At 34.5% G+C, this 21,245-nt stretch overlaps 1 protein-coding gene across 1 annotated transcript; it reads right to left on the reverse strand.

Annotated features, from left to right (window-relative positions):
- Positions 1-202: 202 nt before the first annotated feature.
- LOC142323649 (NADH dehydrogenase [ubiquinone] 1 alpha subcomplex subunit 7-like) lies at positions 203-8,884 on the reverse strand. Its single transcript, XM_075363665.1, has 3 exons — positions 8,740-8,884; positions 1,648-1,847; positions 203-447 (listed from the first exon to the last, which is right to left on the reverse strand). Exons 1-3 carry the CDS (start codon positions 8,803-8,805, stop codon positions 396-398), a joined length of 318 nt encoding a protein of 105 aa, XP_075219780.1. The 5' UTR covers positions 8,806-8,884; the 3' UTR covers positions 203-395.
- Between the last annotated feature and the right edge of the window lie 12,361 nt (positions 8,885-21,245).

A 21,245-nucleotide genomic window follows, 5' to 3' on the forward strand; every position in this document is an offset into this window, starting at 1 on the left:
ACAAAAATATATATGATAATAAATGTATTATGAAGATTATTGCAACCTAAGAAAAAAGGCAGTTACCAAATAACAATTATTGAATAGTTGTAATTATGTTTTGTAATATGTTTTTTAAGCTTGAGACTACCACAATTAAAAAAGCGTACATATTAATGTCTCTAATGTTTATCAATAAATAAATTAAAGACACGAGAAGGAATCTGCAATGATTTAACAAAAAAGTTATTTTATTTTTACTTAAATGATCAATAGATTATAAACACTGACTAAAAGGTAAAAGTATACATTACACAATTATTCTATTTAACACTTTGTACGACTTAAACTGCAATATAATGTGTTATAACACTTTCTTAGACAAGGTATTTACATAGCAATAAATTTTTACTAAATCAGTAATTGTACACTTGACCTGGTACACATTCTGTTGGCGGTAGAACTTTACTGCAACATAAAAATAAGTATAAATTGAGATCACATTAACAAATGAATTAGATTTCAAAGAAGTAAAAATTGTTTCATATCATTAGATTAGCTATTCATTAAATTTAAAATTCATGACTGCTCAATTATTAAAATTACTGGTACATTATATGGGTTATTCCAAAATTGGCTGTATAGAAAAAATACAAATATTTCATTATGGAGCAACTTAACATGTATAAAATAGCTACACATTTATTTACCTCTCTACATAGTTGCAATCCATATTTAGATGCTTATTGTACTTCAAATACCAGCTTTAATAGACCATCACATTCCACTTGAGTACCCACCCAGTTATCCCATCCATGAGCTCCTAATTGAATTCAAATTGCTGAGTAGTCAGCCACATCTCAAATTATTGCCTTCTTGAAGGGAGACAGTTGCTCATCACCAAATTGGGGATGTTGGTGAGAATTAATATAACCTCTCATTTGAACTACTACAGTCTCCATGATCTGTGTAGTAGGGCAATTTATTGTCATGCACAACAACATTCTTCTCAAACATCTCCCATGCCATAACTGCTCATAAAAATTTGCACAAACAAAATTTATAGCATTAGTATAATATATATTTTACTTTAGTTGTGTATTTCAATACAAATATTTATTTCAATAGTAGAGTATTCCACTAGAAAAAGGACAATATTTCAAGAGGTGATCTTTTATAGCTAAGAATAAGAAAAATGTCATATAAATATAGGTCCAGAAATACACTTTGTTTTCAAGTTATGGCTTCTGAAAAATTTCAGTCAAAATTATTTTTGGAAAGTAAATTTAATTGGTGATAGATTGTTAGTGCAAATGATTTCTTTTTAATTTATTTCAAAATAAAATCATTTATTTGAATATTAAAGAAATGAAATTAGTTATCTAAAGTGCTTACATATGTCAAGTCCACTTTTTATTTTAAAATTTATTATGTACTGTAAAAATAAATAATATTTGATATGCAATGGTAAGACCAAATTTTATGTTTGCGACTTAAACTCATCATTACTGGATAATACAGTCGAGATCGGTCCATGATCAATCGCTGATCTTTTAAACATTAATTGTTGGTTTACTCATCACTTTAAAATTCTGACATTTTAGATTGATAACAGCTTCCTAATCAGAGCAGTATTCTATTACTGTATTTTTTTAATTCATGACTTACTTAGCAGCAGATGATGGTCCTATTTTCTTAATTTTAGTATTCTCTGCTAATAATAATGATGGTTTTACTTCTCGTCTTACATCTCTAATGTAATAATAGTTATCTGATAATTTGTGAGCTGAACCATCAGGGAGATTAGGTGGTGGCTGGGTTCTAGGTGCTAAATTATCTGCAAATCGGTTATGATCCACACTTTTACGCTGTAAAAAAAGAATACTTTTTATAAAATAGTATTATTTTCAAAAATTATACAGTAAATAAGCAATAAAAATGGTAAAAATTAAGCAATAGTAATCTATTTTCAATCAAATTTCCTCTAACTGCTTCCTTGATAAATAACTGTAAATCAATAAAAAGTAGTATACTATGTTAATTCTATTTGCAAAAATAGTAAGCTTTTTTCATCTGACTAATGCACAAGTTATCATACAGTAATGTATGTTATGATCCACACTTTTACGCTGTAAAAAAAGAATACTTTTTATAAAATAGTATTATTTTCAAAAATTATACAGTAAATAAGCAATAAAAATGGTAAAAATTAAGCAATAGTAATCTATTTTCAATCAAATTTCCTCTAACTGCTTCCTTGATAAATAACTGTAAATCAATAAAAAGTAGTATACTATGTTAATTCTATTTGCAAAAATAGTAAGCTTTTTTCATCTGGCTAATGCACAAGTTATCATACAGTAATGTATGATACTTTTCATAAAAGAGGAACTGGCCAATACCTGAAACTGTTTCGAAACAATGCATTAACTTACAGATCATCCTGTTCAAAAATTGTTAAAATAATTATTATAAAATAGCAAAGAGCTTTTACTGCTTTAACAAGTCAGAAACAGCAATAGTTTATCGAAGAGGATTAATTCAACAACAGTTCTGCACGTTAACATTTATCTGATTTTGAAACATTGATTAGATAAAAATACATAATACAGGATTAATAATTATTAAATGCCTATGAACAAACTAAAATAGTAAGCTTAATATTAACTAACAAATTTATAAAAAAAGAAGCTTTTTGAATCTATGGATTCAAAAATCAGTCATAAAACACTATAATGCAAATCTGACAGTTCGTCATGATAAACTGGATTAAATAATGGTTACTAGCTATTAAAATAACCGTGCCAGTTTGACACATTCAAAATTTACCAGTTCATTCATAAGTGTCCGATTATATTTGTATTTGAAAATATATTTTTCTAATCGTTCAAGTTGACTGAATTGTATTTAGTGAGGAAAAACTTAAATATTATGATGATTGCATAATACACAATACATAAGTTCCGCATAAGTACCATTAGTACTTGTCTGTAGACCTGTGACTAAATTTATATGCAATATAAAGTAATTCACAATACTTATACTTGATACACACTATGATAATGTACAATATATTCATTCCTCTAGCTTGAAGATTAGATTTATCTATTTGTTCCTAATTATATTTTTATAGAAATTTTTTGGTCTTCTTCAATAATTCAGACTAAATTTACTAAGTAAATGTCTCATTCTAGAATTCAGAACATTCAAACATTTTCATCCAGTAAATAAAAAGCTTCTTCTGAAAATTTCTTTATTGCACCTTGGAAATTCCTTTTATATTTCTAGTGTGATATGGTTGTGAGTAATTTTCCCATACACATTATTGCAATGTGCTTTATAGCCATTAGACAGTATATAATTCTGTTGCTGATCAGCCTGCTTATGTTGTATAATTGCCTTGTTGGGAAAGTGTGACCTTTTTTATATATACATTTAATGATTACGGGAACATTATTCCTCCCGCCATTAGGTAATAATGTCATATTGAAGAATAGAATAGACTATTCTGTAATAGACAAATAACACTTCTTTCTGATTAGGATATTCATGATTTTTTCAATTTAAATGGCAGATATTGTTCTTTTCGTCAAATATTCTATGTGATGATTCCATTTCAAGCAGCTATCAACAAAAACTTCTCTTTTTCAGTAAACTCAATGTGTTATTGATGTTTATTCTAACTTCTAGTGATGCAGGTATACTATCATCTTGTTGTCATTTACAGAGTTTATTTGCTTGAACCAAATTAATTTTTTTAAATTCGTTTTAAAGTTTTTCACTTAGCTCATCACAGTGATTAGCCTCAAAAAAGACATTTATGTTATTGGCGTAAGAAATAACTTCACCATTACCACATTCATCATTAAGATCATTGACATACAGCGTAAATAAAAGTGGGCCCACAGTATACTGCCCTCGAGGATACCCTCTCTACAGCCAGTTCAGTGCTGAAATTTTTACAGATTCTGATTTTCTGAGTTCTGTTATTATTATTTAACTCTAAATTATTGCGCTTATGTGTTACTGTATGTCTATATATAATGAAATGATCAAGAACATTTGATAAAATTTTTCTTTTATATTTGCTTGCTCTTAAATAGTCTAAAAATCTTTTTATTTACAAGACTTGTTAGTTTTACCACATTTTTTTTTACAATTCTATAAATTTCACTTCAGTTAAATATGTTTTTTTTAAAATAAAACTGTTCATTTTTTAACAATTAAATTTTAATAATACTGTTTTGCCATATATTCGTTTACAATTAATTACTGTTAAATTTATCTTGTGATCTAGTTTTGCTGATCATCTTATTATGCGTGGACACATAATAATAAATACAGAGAATAATCTAGAAATATTAGAAATAAATAATAAATTTACTCAATTAGAAAAATATAATTGCAAATATAATTACACACTTATGAATAAAGCGGTAAATTTCAAACATGATCAACTATTTAAATTGGCACACCTGTTTTAATGGCTAGCTTAACACTTATAATCATTTTATTCAGTTGGTCATGACAACTAGCAGATTTCTCATGAAATGATGCTAATACATTACCTGACAGTATTTTATAATTGATGACAAATCCATGAATTCAAAAAGCTTATTTCCATAAACTCATAAGTTTATATTAAGCTTGTTCCTGTATTATGTTCATATGTGGTTTTTAAAAATTATTTACTACAGCACACTAGTCAACATCTTCAACAAAATTAAAACTACAGGAATAATACAATGCCAACATATTCTGATTAGTAATGATCAGTCAGCCAGATTCATGGAAGTACTTACATTATGTAAAATTAATAAATTTCAGTTGTATGCAAGTAGTACCTGTTAAAACTGCTAGTTTATTTCCCCTTAACAAGCAATGTTGTTAGACACTAGACAGAATCATAAATAAAACATTTGATAATTCTGATATTAAAAAAATGCTGTAATGAACAATAAGTAGAAAATTAATAGTTCCTACACATTGATACGTAGAATAGTAACAAGTGATAGTACTGTTTTTATACCACATATTAGTGCTATCTAGACTCTACAACCAACTATGAAAAAATAATAGCTTAATACCACTAACCGACATTTATAATACTGTGTTCCCAATCTAACATTAATAGATCTCACTAATTTTAACAAAACAAAAGAATATTCTCACATTTATACAATGCATTAAAGAGAAATTCATCAAAAAATGATCAACTCCTAAAAAAATTACTACTGGAATATAGTTTGTGGTATTAGTACTCACTATTTTAACATTTTTAGTTTTTGAAACAGGTTATAAAAAAACTATAATCAATAAAGTCAAATTTATTAATCTTTGGTAAAACCAAGTTCTGTAATCTTTAAGCAGAAATCATTGATAATCACTGTTGGAACATACAGTATTTTGAAATGGATTACAAATTACTTTTTACAACTTCACCTAGAGGTTATCCACTCAAATATGCTTCTCTCTATCACATAATATTTACATCTAATTAACTAAAGAATTGTTTTAAATAACCAATTTTAAATGAGTTCCATTTAAACATAAAGAGTTTAGAAACTGTGGTTCATGCTCCTTCTCTGCAACATATTTTTTTATGAATAATGATTTGACTAAAGGTAAAACACAATACATACTAATCTTTTTTACTGTACCAAGAATAAATCCACAAACAAAAGCATATGACATACCTACATGTACAAAATGAATTTCGAATGACAAATCTGTGTCCAGAATGAACAGTCAACTGTATCCCTTAATACCAGTAGTTTCAAGACACTTGTAATATTTTCAATATTATCCTACAAATTTAAGGGTGTGAAATAGGGATAAAACACTAGCAACCGAAAACCACATTTAATAACCTACAGTGGTGCAGATAAACAACTAGTGTGTTAAACAATGCTGGATGTAGTTTCACTGCACTTTACTAACATTTATTAATGGTCATGATCACAGGAGTTCAACTTTAAGTTTTATATAAAAAAAACCTGATCTTGATTTTAGGGAGAGCATAAAGCACAGCTTTACCTGATAAGCACCTCAGCCACTACTTTGTCTTTTTCCAATCTCTGATTAGAAAATAAAATTCCAAGGGCAGAGCTGCCAGCCCCTGAGTCTTCATAATGAGGCAGCTACTAGATACAATAATTAATTATCTAAGGAAGAAGAGATCAAGTTAAGGAATGAAGGAAGAAGTTGATGAACAATTGTCTCTAATAGAGATAGTTTACCACCTTGGCTAGAACCAATAATAAATGTAAGTCTTAGGTAATTACAAAAATTTTTAAGTCTTCTTCCAGGAGAATGGTGAGTATAAGAATTTTAGGTACTTACATATTAACGCCACCGCAGCTAAAGCTTTATTTAAAAACAAAGTAGTCAATCAGATTTCGGTGGATTAACATTAAGCACCGATTTTGGTGCTATAACATTAAGGTTATATTATTAATAAGTTGTATATATTATGCATATTTAATGTTAATTATAAGAGATTTGCGAGCGTAGGTTATATTTAGTTAGGTTATTTTGATATACGTACGATTTGGCAGTACACGAAGTCAACATAACCTAAACAGCAGCTGTAGCTGCAGTGGCGTTAATACAGTAAGTGCCGAATTTTATAAATATTTATATAAGTTATTTTACAAGAGCTCATAGAACTTTTATTATTTAAATAAAATCTAAATAATTTTATCATCTAAGTAATGGGTGCATGTTTATTTACTAAATATCCTACTAGAGTGGTGCATTGTGTTGGATTTACCCATATCTAAAATTAGTTAGTTACAAGACATCTAACAAACGATTCTTCTGAACTACTACAGTAAAATTTAACTATCTTTTTAAGTAATTATCTTTGAATAACATACAGTGGTATCATCTGCAAAGACAGTAATAAGGAATGGAATGGTCTAAGAATTTTGGAGTAAATCATTTATAAATTTAAGAAGAGTCAGTCTTGACTCTTCCTGAGGTACTCTGTGTTCTATATAATCTTAAAATGAGTTCCACATTTTTTAGGCTTCTTCTATTGAAAATTCAACTGTCTACACAAACAATAAGGTATGACAACAAACAGATGTAAGCAGCTCATCTGATATTAACGTTCTTCATTATATTAAATAAAAAATAGATAAGAAAATTATTACATAGAAAAGATAATTTTTTTTCTAGACAATGGAAATTACTAACAGCAAACAAATTTTCTTAAAACTGTTGAAATTACTTTGAAATAATTAAAACAATCGCTGTATTTTACAGTACATTTTCTTTCTTATTTATTTAAATAATTTATGTCTTACAATTCTATTAAGTTCATAAATTTTTTGACACCCAACACAAAGATTAATGTACGTGTGTCTATATATATATATATATATATATTGTTAATTTAATATCATATGCAAACTATTTCTTAGGGTTTACATTTTCAATAAAATACCAGAAATAATACTAAAACATTAACATTAATTAAAAAGATTAATGATACAGATTTAATCTCTTATTAAAGTTCTGGAAAGAAAAACATAAATGCACAATGTAATAAGAAACAACAAAGAATAATTTGCAAATGATTGAATGGAAAGAGAAGACAAGGTAATGAATGATTCAGCCATAAAATTAACTGTGCTATTTTGGTGTGGTTGATAAGTGCGCAAGTAAAACAGATATGTATAGCTCAGATTGCTAAAGCATTGCAAGTGGCAAGTACTGAAAAGAAATAATTCAAGCCATTGACCAATTTAAATGTTTTATTGTATATTATATTTTCCAACAAAATTAAAGAGGTTTTTTGTTTATTATTTTTTTCAAATAATTGACCAATATAGATATCAGGGTAGAAGGAAAAGATTATTAATTGAATGTCATTTTTTTTTAGATGAAGCAAAGGATATTCAAGTGATTTAAAAATTGATCTTCCTGAGGCTTCATTATGATAGAACACGGAATGAAAATGAACAGTCAAGAACACTGAAGTAATGATGATAGGAGACAATAAGTCAATGAATGTCTGCAGTACAGGAGAATTTGTGGAAAAAGCTAAGCTAATGAAAAGTAAATCTAAAAATACAAAAGATATTAAAATGTGTTTTTAAGTTACATCAAATTGCAGTGTAATATACCTATAGTGACACTGCCAAATTGTCAATATACAGCATTAATTTTCCACATTAAGGGAAGTTAAGCAACTTCAAACATACAGAAACAATCACAAAATATATTTTAACTTACTATGGAAATATTTCACCCTGAAGTCCTATCATTAATCAATCAAGACAGGAATCTTGAATATATTACCCGGTGAAAATTTCTTTAATATTATTTTCTCTAATTATTTAATGTTATTGAATATTAAATATGATATTACTTTTTATCACACAATTATGAACATCTTTTCAAGATTGCAAATAAGTTTTATGAGAACAAATAATCTTTGTAAAGCACCTACGTATAATAAATACATGTCTGCAAACGACATTATTTTAATTACAATTTCATTCTAATTAAATTAATTACTTAATCATATTAAACTCATTTCCAGAATCAAAATCACATAATAAATAATCAGACTGGAAAAATTTATGAAAAATATAATTCATCAAAGTAAAATCTTATTTTTCGTTTAGTAAGAGATAAGTTCGTACCAAAATATAACCTAACTTCAAAACGAATCGAGAAAAACAACTTAATTAATTAATATCAATGTTATAAATATAAATAAAATATAGTTATATAAAATTAAATACTGACCGCAAGAAGAAAGTCCCTAATCTTGGCAATAATAGGTGAAACAGATCGTGGTGCCACTTTTGCCATTTTAAAAGTTTACTGCAGACGACTTTTCAATATAATTTATAATTCAAGGTTATGTAGGGTAGTACTTTTGGATTTTTTTCATAAATTAAAATTACTTATAATGAAGAAAATCAAAATAATATATTTGAAAACGATTTCAGTGAAACAGAATAAATTGACTACTTTCATTTAAATATTTATTCATGTTTCTAGAAAAGTAATTCTTAAAACTCATACTTTTTATTTTTGAATTTCTGATGGGTTTCATTCGTTGAATTGATTTTCAATGGATTTCGAAATATATTTTCTACAATTAAAGTCGGGTACGAATTCAGTATTTCTTCCATTAAGATCAATTGTGGTTATTTCAATTTTTCGAAGATGGGGAAGAACGAGTGGTATTAAGATTTACTTCATGTTTTTTTCTAGAAGTTTTGACACTCATACTAAGTTACTATCATGAGTGTATTGCATGAGCATATAATTTGACACAGTAGACCAATTTCTAACTCATAAGAGAGCTAATCACATGCAGAAAAAGTTGTAATTTTATTTACAATAAAAAAAATGCATAAAACAAAGTAACAGCTTGAATAAAGTATGACATCCAGAATAGTAATTAAATTGAATAACAATTAACATACGTTTTTGTTTGTGCCAGTAGTCACTTGACTGGTTTGATGTGCTGATCTAATCCAATGGTTGTTAAACCACTTAATTCTCAACATTCTTATAAAAAAAAACATATTTTAAAGGCCTTCGTTCTTTGCCTCTCTTGCTTTCCTATTGTTTATGTTTTGTTGTCATAATGCATTACACAATACCCATATAATTTAAAAAAATATTTTCTAATTCCTAAACCTATGTTTGATACTAGAAAATTTCTTTTTGCATTAATTTTGTCCTTAATTGAACTAATTTTCTTTTAGTATTTTACTAACCTGTCTTTATAATTAATTATGCAAATAACAAAATTCTTGTATTTTCAGTGAACTGTGTTCACCAATCTTAATAATTAATATACCATTTCCTTCCTTTCTGTCATATTTTATTACTTCAGTTTAAGTTTGTTTATTTTCAAATAAAATGCCTGTTGTCATTAAATACCATTCAGTAAATATTTTAACTCGTTTTCAGCAACCGACGTAAAAGCAATCTAACCATCAAATTGATGGTGAGATTGCTTTTTCATTTTCCTCCTCCTGCTTTCTTTAGGATTGCAATTTTTATACATTTAATGAACTCTGAGAGTGCTTTTCATTTTCATAAATTTTGCATACTAATTTTCTCAACCTTTGTAGTTCTACTTCATCTAAATAATGCAATCAGGTTCTGTTCATCTGTATCTATTCTGTTATACTTGCCTAACTCCTTCAAAACTATATCAAATTCAGATATTAAAACTCAGATAATATCTTGTTGTATAGTATTTCTGTATATTTATGCTTTCTGTAAGTTTTTCATTACCTAAGCTCTTCTTTTTGCCAAGTAGTTTTCCAGTTCCATTTCTGGTTCTATTACTTTAAGGTTTCACTTCTCTGAAATACTCTCTTATTTTTTAAATGTCACTTTCCCTATAATTCTGTTCTTTTGTTACATCAATATATTTTTCTTTAATCAACCTTTTTGCTAATTTAAATCGTCTGTTTATTTCATTTCCCAAAGGCTGATATATTTTCTTGCCACTTTCATCCATTTTGTATCTACTACTTTTATTTATCAGTAACAATATATTTTTGTTATCCAAGGTTTTCTTTCATCCAGTTTCTTTTCTCGTAATTTCTCTTCCATACTTTCACCTAAACGTAGGAAAGGTGACGTGTCAAAAACTGAGATAACCATACTGATGTGAAAGCAAAGAGATAAGATAGGGCAGTTAGAAGAGAAGAAAAGTAAAATAGCTCTGCATGTATGAAGTGGAAATACAGTATGGCTAAAACAAGCAGGTTGATTTAAGCTTAAATGAAGGGATCAGATTAATCAACACTTTAACAGAGAAAACACTGGATGGTAGCCAATATGAAGCACAGGCTTGTGACAAAGAGAGATGGAGGAAGGTTATGAAAAATTAATTTGTACTTTTTTAATGACTGAATATAAAAATAACATTTGTTGTGTTACACTGATATTCAATGGTAAAATTTTTTAATTTATATTTTAAATTATAAAATATATAAATACACTTCATCTGTGTATATGTCACTTTCATGACATTTTATGTATTTTTCAAGTTTCAAAACACAAAATAAAATGTTTACAGTGTATACGTAACACTGTTTTGATTTGAGAAAAATGCTAATGTAAGTAATTTTAAACTTAAATTTATCTAATACTCCAAATAACATGACATTATATATTGCCCTGAGGTAGGTAATCCCCACGTCCGGAACACAACATCTACGTTTCATGTCCAGGGCGGCAACAGCTGTACTTATGTACAATACATATAGCTGGCTAACGGGGTTCCGAGTAAATTTCTCAGTTATGCTTTCTTTTACTTCTGACCTGTTTCCAACCAGGTCACTAAACGGACTGGATTTTTCGGCTACCTGCAGGATATGGAATAATAAACGATTTTGGAAATGGACTCATACCACTTTTAGAGCTGGCGATGTGGCGGCCAGGGTCAATGTTATTGCAGGTGTAACGGAGACCCTTCCGTTGTCCACATGCCCCATGCGATGGCAAGCATGTAGCAATGGTGCCCATGTATGTCGGTACATGGGAGCTCTGAAAGCTTCGGTGAGTAGGAGCCTGGAGTCAGTGCAGAGACTGCGCATCCGCTCTCTGCCAGGACATATGCCGGTTCCACCGGAGTACCGGATCGGACCTCCAAGGTTAGTAGCCCTGGAGGGGGGGTGTACCCCGGCGGCTAGCCTTGCTACAGAAGAGAAAAATGTTCATGAATATTCCTGAACAAACTAACGTGGCAGAGGGTGCACGTAAACACCCTCGTTTAGAAACCGCCGATTCGCCACAAGCGAAGAGGAAAAAAGTAAGGAGAGTGATAAGATAAGAAAAGATGATAAAATCAGTAAAGATTTAAGAAGAGCTTTGTTTGGAAATCGTGTTCCCAAACCAAGATTTTTGGTCATTACGAAAGAGAATGGTAACTTCCAAAAGGTAAGTCCATTCTTAATTGCTAGAGAGATTGCTAATTGTGCTGGTGGTCCTGTCAAGGAAATCCGTAAGACGTTTAATGGATTACATGTCGAAACTATCAACGACATGCAAAGCCAGAAAGTCCAGGCGTTGAAGAAGATCGGTGAATTTGCGGTTACTGTCCAACCGCATAGTACACTTAATACATCCAGAGGAGTTGTTGTTTGCCGTGATCTTGTTAACTGCACTGAAGAAGAAATAGTGCAGGAAATGTCTAGTCAGGGAGTAACACATTGTCGCAGACTTACTATGAGACGAAATGGCGAGATTCTTCCTTCGGCCTCGCATGTTTTGACATTCAATAGGCCCAATCTTCCTGAAAAGGTACGAGCTGGCATCCATCGGCTTGATATACGGGCATTCATACACAGCCGATGAGATGTTTTAAGTGTCAACGTTTCGGACACACTGCAGCTAGATGTGAAGCGTAGGAAATTTGCATATGCGGAATGAAGATACACGAGGGTGATCCATGTAAAGACCCTCCAGTCTGCATTAATTGTAAAGGGCACCACAACTGTCGATCTAGGAACTGCCCAGTATACAAATTAGAAACAGTCATTCAGGAAGTTAAAACGCTTCAAAAAGTTAGTTACCCTGAAGCGAAGAAGATTGTCAATCTACGTACACCTAGACCATCGACTACATATGTAGAAGCAGCTGCTGCTCCTCCCACATCTAAAATTAACATGGAGCAGTTGCTTAATACGATGGCACCAAGTCTTGAGACAATGATAGAAAGAATCATTGATTCCAAGATCGAGTCGACCACGACACAACTAAGTAAACATGAGAAGGCTCATTCCCGGACTGACGTCGTTGACATAAGACCCGTACCAGCGCAGTTTAAAAAACCGGAAAAACCTTCGATTATAACGCCATCAATTGACGTAATGAAGAAAAGTCTTAATTTATCTGACAAAGACCAAAAGATCACTCCGACGACGAGTTATAAAGCTAAGGATACTGTGACAAGAGTACAGGAAAAATCTGAGTCAACCAAAATGGAGGTGCAAGTAATTATTGAAAAAGCACCAGACACAGACGATAATAAAACTGTACGTACAGAGGCTCCAAAAGCTCAGAGAACAACTGTGGCGAGAGCATCTGTGTCAGCCGGCCCAAGCACAGCCTTAGACATTGAATCAATTTCATCAGCCGCCGAAAGTGCATCGCTTGCGAGTTTAGATTCAATTGCAACGATACTTACAGCACCAATGAAGCTTTCATCACCTGATGTAAGCCGGCGAACGTCATTGACATCAGAAAGAGAAGACGATGCCATGACCGAAGCCTCAGACACACTGTCATCGGAAGTTGAGGCCGTTCGTAGAATGGTAAAAACCCAAGAAAGGATGGCCGAAAGGAAAGCCTAGGCGGTAATTTTTGGATTTGAAATTATAGAAGAATGTGAATTATTGAACCTTTTTTTATTTTTTTTTGAAGTCGGATGGGGCTAATGACCAAAGTAGTCGATACCCCTAAAAACCTCAAAAAAAAAAAAAAAAAAAAAAACATAACTATATTGTATTTTATATTTATATTTTATTCTGATATCTGTGTATTTATTCAGTTACAGAAAAATACATTTTTTTGAAAATTCATTCATTACTATAGTGATAAATAACATATTTTTAATTCAACACAATGAAGTATGGTTAAATTATTAAAAGTAGATTTTGATAATCACTTTCTAAATACAAAAAAACGTGTTCTCAGAAGGTGTTGGATTTCAGAGTTGTTATGCAGCTCTGCAATCCAACACCTTTTGTTAGGGGTGCTACAGCCGGCAGTGTTGTTTATGGTACCTATATTTCAGTGGAAAACTCTGTAATATGTGGCTGAATAGTATATTTGATATTTTTTTGTCTGTATACTGTTTTGTTAAAATATAATTGTCAATATTTTATTGTTTGAGGATGAGTTTATAGCTTTACATGCACATGTGGATTATCTTCATGTTGTGATGTTATCTTTTTTTATTTCTTGTTTCTATGAGGCTTTTTGCTTGATTTTCATGAATTCTCTTCTTGATTCAGATTGTATTTTTTGTTTATTTTATATTTATGATTTATTTGTTATTATTTATTTTATTAATTTATTTATTTCTAATTATTATATATTTTTTATTTTGTTTTAAATTTACTTTTTTTACATTTTTTTTATTCTGATTATATTTTTTCTTTGCAGCAATCTGTAAAGTACATAAATCAATAAGGTGCAATAGACAATATACATAATTAAATATGTATAATTAAAACATGATAGAAAATAAATTGGTTTTAAAAAATGTACAAATAATAATAAAAACACTTTTTAACTGAATTGAATATTAAACAATTTTCTCCTTACTTTTTTCTCTACAAAATCTCTTATAAGTTCTTTGAATCATAACTCATTTTTTTAAATCTTCAAAATAAAGAATGACAAATTTTTTGTAATTTTCTCAATGACCAAATTTTAAACTTCATTTCCACCAGTTGGTCATAAAAACAAATTGTTTTTCTGAAAATGGTCTAAGTAAACACAAAAAAGATATTTGCAGAATTGCACTAGAATGTGTCAATGTTTGATACCTATTCAGGAGAACCAATCAGATCTTAGATCCTGTTCAATGAGTACTGATCAGATCTTAGATCCTGTTCAATGAGTACTGATCAGATCACCCACCGTTCGTTTTTCAGTGATCACCAACCATCATCGTCAACAATTACATTTGTAATCCATTATCAAAATGGATTACAAAATCCTGTTAAAGTAATTAGGTACACTTTATGTAATTTAGCAGTATATGATCATTACTGTAGACCACACACAAACAAGATCTAGAATGGATAAGCCACTGACAGGTAAATGAGAATTACACTGATGCAAATTTAGGTCATCCATAAATTAAATAGAATATCAACCTTCTTTTTGACATAAAAATTATATCTAAATTTTAACACTAGTATAAGTTTAAAATGTCAAAAATAATAAATTAACTTATTAAAAAAAATAAAAAATAAAAATTAAGTGGATAACGGCTTACATTAGAGTAAATTGCTAATACAAGGGGATGGTTAAACCTGGAAAAGTCTCTATCAGTGAATGACTAAATAAAATTTAAGTAAAAATGATTTACTTAACACTAATCGCTACTTAATTTATAAAATAGTTCGAAAGAAATAAAATTACTTTGTCGTAAGCCTAAAAATAAAATCTACATATTTAACCAATTGTTAGACCCTTATTTAAGATAAAATAAAAGTAAACTATTCAAAAACTTTTCCGGTTTTACCGGAAGGTCAGACAAAAGATATAACGCTATAGCTGGGTGGACTGGGCGTCCTAAAGGTATGTTGGTGACAACAGTAGAAATGTTATTCAGGTACACAGACATTCACAACACAGAGTACTAGAAAACACGTCCTTTCACAACCACTGCTAGACAGAGACTTAATAACTTCTGGAAAGTTGGAAATTAGTGATAGTTTCTCCTGTCCCAAAGAAAGGTGATTTGCACAGTGTTAATAATTATCGACCAGTATGTGTACTGTGCATTATTCTAAAATATTTGAGAAAATTATCCACAGACATTTGTATGACAACCTCAGTGGTGCCATTGATAACAGACAAAATGATTTATGAAAAAGAGGTCTACTACAACCAATTTGAACCAGTTGTTATCATTTATTTATCATTGAGGCATTGGTAGCCGTGGACGTTGAGTCCATGGAACCAACCACAACCGAGGGCGATTCGGAAACGGCAGCCGCCACCATGGAAATTATAGGGGTAACCCCTTACAACCACTGGTCGAGAAGCGGGAGAAAATCCCGCCCATAATGTTGGACTGCCCTAGGGAGTGGTCAACCTTGGCGAGAGCCATATCCGCCATAGTCCGCGGGCACCTGATCGCAGAGAGCACCGTGCTCTCAATAAGGCTGCAGTTAAGCAGTGAAGGCGATTTCCGGGAAGTTCAGAGCTTTCTGCACTTGCAGGGCATCACCTTTCACACTTACCAGCTCCCTAAGGAGAGGGAGCTTAACGTCGTGGTCCGGGGTATCTCTTTTGGGGCCACCTGCGAAGAAGTGGGAGAGGAGCTCTCCTCACTAGGCTATGACGTGGCGTCAGAGAAAAAAACTGACCACAAGGGACGGTAGGGAAATCCCTACGTGCCTTGTGGCACTTAAAAAAAGTGCCAGCCGCCAGGGACATCTACGACCTGGACAGTATGTTTTACTGTAAAATAACAGTAACGGCATTCGTGTCACGAAGGGGCTCACCTCAATGCCACAGATGCCAAAAGTTCGGCTTCTCGTCGAACTATTGTCGCAGGGCACAGCTCTGCGTCAAATGTGATGGGGACCACGAAACGACGTCTTGTCTAAAGTCGCGAGAAGAGCCCACATCGTGCGCGAATTGAAAGGGGCCTCACCCTGCAAATTGTAGGGGATGCCCTTATTACAAGGAGCACTTGGCCCGACAGAAGGGCACCCCACAAAAGTCCGTGATCACTGACGGGCGTAGCTGGGTGCGTGTCGCCAGGGGGAATACCAAAACCCCAGCCGCAAGAGGTTCAACCCGCGGATACCCATGCAGTGGGAAAAGAGGCGCCACCTCCTCCAACATCGCAAAAGCCCCAACGGGTTTCAGCGATCGAGAAGGTCGCGGCCACAAAACTGACTAAAACCAAAATTAAGACTACCCCACAGGCGATAAAAGAAGCCAAAAATTCGGGAAAACCACAGCGGGTGATAACCAAAACTCAAAGTGTGGCAAAACCCGTAAGAGCTCCCGAGGCTCGGCGCCCACCAAAGGTGGCGTCAAAAACACCCAGCCGCCCCGATGGGGAAAAGCCGTAAGCCGCATCCTCGAAGGAGAACGCCGCGAACGATTTTCTGGCGAGGATGTCAATAAAGGACGACCTACCCGAAATTTTGGCTGTATTGCCTTGCCTGTTACAGGCGAAACCAATTAGGGACCTACTCCAGTCCTTGATTAAATGCCTCATGACCTTACTCACCTGATATGGCTAGGCAAACTTTGCAACTGCTGCAGTGGAATGCGCATTCCGTAGCAGACAAGACGGCGGAACTATGCCGTCTGGTCGATGACCTACAAATTGATATGATGCTGTTAGCAGAAACGCACCTCAAGCCACTTACCCTTCGGAACTATTTCACCTACAGAACCGACAGGGAAGTGCCACGCCGAAGCCGTGGGGGAATCGCTACTTTAGTTCACAGACGAATCACGAATATGCAGGTCGAGGTCCACACCGATGTCATGGAACAGACCTACATACATATGCAACAACTAGGCGCAGTATACAGACTGGTCTCGGCATATAACAGGCCGAACTCTGCTGCATTCGGCGCTGACCTAGATGCCGTGCTGAAAAATTGGGATGGCCCCTTCATACTCATGGGTGATCTCAATTCGAAGCACACGTCTTAGAATAGCCACGTAATAAATGCTAATGGCAGGTTGTTATGCGAAGAAGCGAGGACCCGCAGGCGTCACAGGCCCTGAAGTGCCCACCTTCGTGAGTGCAAATGGTCGGTCGAGACCTGACGTGCTCCACAACACGATTCTGAGGGCGGTACAAACGCCGTTCGCAATAGAAACGATCGAGGACCTCAGTTCGACCATTCTCCGGTCTTACTGGAGTTGGGCCTAGCACGGGCTGGACGAAACCCACCACCAATTCCCTGAAGGTCAGTGAACTGGAGAAAGTTCCATTAAGCTCTCCAACGGGATTTTAGGCCGGTAGATTCAGAACTTCTGACCACCCCGTTGGACATCGACGACACGGTCGATCGCGTCACGTCGTCCATAAACGAGGCTCTGTCTTACAGCACTACAGAGAAGGCCGTACGGCCCTTCCGTAACGATCTCCCACCTCACATCTCGGAGGCAATCTTGGAAAAGCGTCGGCTGAGGAGGAGATATCGCCTCACCCTGTTCCCCGACGACAAGCGGGCATTTTACAGATAAAGGGACAAGATGAAAGTGTTGCTGACAAAACATTGTGAAAAATCTTGGACAGATTATCTCGTCTCGCTATCGGACCACATCTCTTTAGTGTTCAGGTTGAATAAACGGCTACGTGAAGGCAAGAAGCCTCGCCACCCGGTGCTGGGACGACGAGGTTTCTTGGCTTATTCCGAGTCGGAACGGGCGGAGGTCTTCGCGGACATACTGGAGGAACAGTTCACTCCAAACCCCGCCGGCCCGAACAACGACCATGCAACCGAGATGGACTCTTTCTTCGCTAACTACTTCGCTCAGGTAGAGCATGCCCCCCGCGAAATAGACCGCATCACTGAAGCAGAAGTGACTGCGGCTATCAAAGTCACAAGCCCCGATATGTCCCCAGGGGTGGACGGGACAAGGCCTGAGCATACCAGAACGTTCCCCTCGCTCTCATAACAACCATGACCACCCTTTTCACGTCCATTTTGTATGTAGAGTATTTTCCAAAATGCTGAAAAACGGCGGTGGTATGCCTGCCCAAACCGGGGAAAAGGCTATATTCTCCCTGGAACTACAGGCCGATCTCCTTACTACCGACATCGTCAATGTTCTTCGAAAGAATTTTCCTCGAGCGACTTCGGCGATGTCTGGGACCGGAGGTTCGGTCTGAGCAGTTCGGATTCAGAGAAGGCCACTCGACGACCCTCCAACTAGTTCGACTGGTGGGTAGCCTTGTCGGAGGCTTGAATTGGAAAGCGGTGACCGCGGCCGTTTTCTTCGATGTGGCTAAAGCCTTCAATAAAGTTTGGCATGACGGCCTACTATATAAACTCGCTCACACGATGGACCCTGGCCGCCACGTCAAGCTAATAAGGTATTACCTACTGGGAAGACATTTCACAGTACGTGTTGGGGGATCCTTATCAACTACCAGGGCGATAACCGCCGGAGTTCCCCAGGAGGCAGTCCTTTCGCCGATTCTGTACACTGCATATAAAAACGATATGCCGTTTTCGGAAGGCGTCAACACCGCTTTATACGCCGATGATACGGCATATTACTACACATCCTGAAATATGGATTACGCGGTCGAGAGACTCCAACGCAACTGGATTTAGTGGAGCCGTGGCTTGATAAGTGGGTCAATGGGGAAAAGTCAATGGCCGTACTACTCACATGCAAGCGACGCGCTCCGGCTAGACAGCTGGTAATCTCAAGGGAAAAATACCCTTTGAGACAAAAGTTAAATATCTGGGAGTAGTCCTGGATAAACGGCTTACCTTAGGGGAACATGTAAAATATGTTACGCAGAGGGCAAAGGCCGCCAGGGCTTCCCTATACCCAGTGCTTAATCGAGCCAGCCCCATTCCGCTGGCGACTAAGATACTTATATACAGACTCTACGTCTTGACAATTCTGACATACACCTACCCGGCATGGGGACTCTGTTCTGCTCTACGTTCCAGAAAAAGCTGAAGGCCATCCAAAACGTGGCGCTGCGGACGATTTTCGGAGCGCCGTGGGTTTGTCAGAAACGCCACACTTCGCTACGACGCGGATATAAAAACCGTGTCAGAAGTGGACGTAGCACAGGCGCGCGGACTGTTCGGGAGAGCGGCCTTATCCGAGCACAGCCATCTCAGGGACTTCTGCCGAGAGGACCCTACACCACAAGGTGTGAGGAAAAAGCCTCATACCGTGTTAGATGAACCACCGTGAAAAGGCGGGACGAGGGTTTGTGTATGATGAACCAGGCCAGGAGCCTCTACATCGGGTGAGCCAACAGGGAACTCCCACAAATGAATACGGGCCTTTATTGCGAGGTCATTAAAAAAGAGATATGCGCGTAAAATCTCATATTCAGGGTAAAGTTGTTACAATTCATAAATGTATAGACATACTGTTGGTTTTTTTTTTAATCAAAATTAAATCAATTTTATTTACTCCAATATAACACCCTTACTAGTGCTTAACAAATAATTAAATATTTAGTTGGGTTATATTTTATTCAAATCGCATGTAAAATAAAAACATGAACCAATATTAATTTAATCAACCTCATTAAAATCTAATGTCTTAACGTGTGCTTAACAATAATTAAATACGTGGTTTTGTGGTATTATGCTCCGAAGGTGTCCTCAACAGGAAATAGATAAGACGCTGCTACCTGGCCGGACCCTTTTCATTGTCTACGGTGAAGTTAGCGAAAGTCTTCAGTTAAGTAAACAAAATGAATAAAATATCTTTTAAACTTTTATACCAAATCCATTGGCTTGGTATTTTGTTGATCTCAACCTAATTTAATAGTCACTATTACTAACTTAAACATAGATTACCTGACCACTGTTAACTACTAGTTGACCACTTAATTATTCAAAATGATAAATGAAATAAATTGTTAACTTTCTAATTTTATTGAAAACATCTGAATCTAAGTCCATACTATTCTAATTAATGTTTTTCAACATTATTAGGGGTTTTTTGCGCGCGCGCGAACGGGAACGTTAAAAGCGATTTTGCCGCGCTTCATAAAAATAAAAAACAAAAATTAAAATTTTATAAAAATTTAATGAGTAGATAGGTTGAAACATGAGAGGTTTGTCATACTGTCCTGAACGAGGTCTTTTGTATTTTTCTTGCAGTACAGAACATGCTTCCTTTTTATGTCTGTTTCAGGTGAACCAGCACAATGACGGTGTCCACGCGATCCCACCAAACCCCTTCACGGACACACGTGTATCTAAAAGCTTCCTCCAAAAACTAGGGCCCCCACGAAGACAAATTCCTGTTAGACCGAAAGGACTTCAGAGGACGGACTGAAGGGGAATATTGCCGGAAATATAAAGCACATACAAGCTTAGTCTCCCCATTTCAGCCCCAGTAAATTATTTCTCATTTGTCTAAAAGACCGGAACGCAAATACCAAATCCGTCCATAAATAAAATAAAATCTATAACCGTCACAAAGGAGATGATAACCCGCCAGATAAAGTAGAAAGACACAGCAGCAAGGGACACTTGTCCAGGTTCTGCAGTTAGTAGGGAGAAAACAAACTCCCGCTATCCTTCCGTTCCGTTCCGAATCATATTATAAAATATGAGTAAGAACAGGTGCTATAAGCTCACATAAACCTTTAATTTTATTATATAAGACGGAATATTATCATAATTCGCGGCTGCAAGAGGTCTCAAGTCACCAGTTGCCTTAATCACATCCTTCACATTGACTTTCAGTATCTCAATACCCCATTGCATTCTTTCACCTTCAGGAATAGTATCCAGTGTCTCAGCTTGGTAAACAGACTCAAAAGATCTTTCAAATTCATTACTTATTTCCTT

Source organism: Lycorma delicatula, chromosome 4 (assembly GCF_047948215.1).
Source record: "Lycorma delicatula isolate Av1 chromosome 4, ASM4794821v1, whole genome shotgun sequence".
Classification (NCBI taxonomy): Eukaryota; Metazoa; Arthropoda; class Insecta; order Hemiptera; family Fulgoridae; genus Lycorma; species Lycorma delicatula.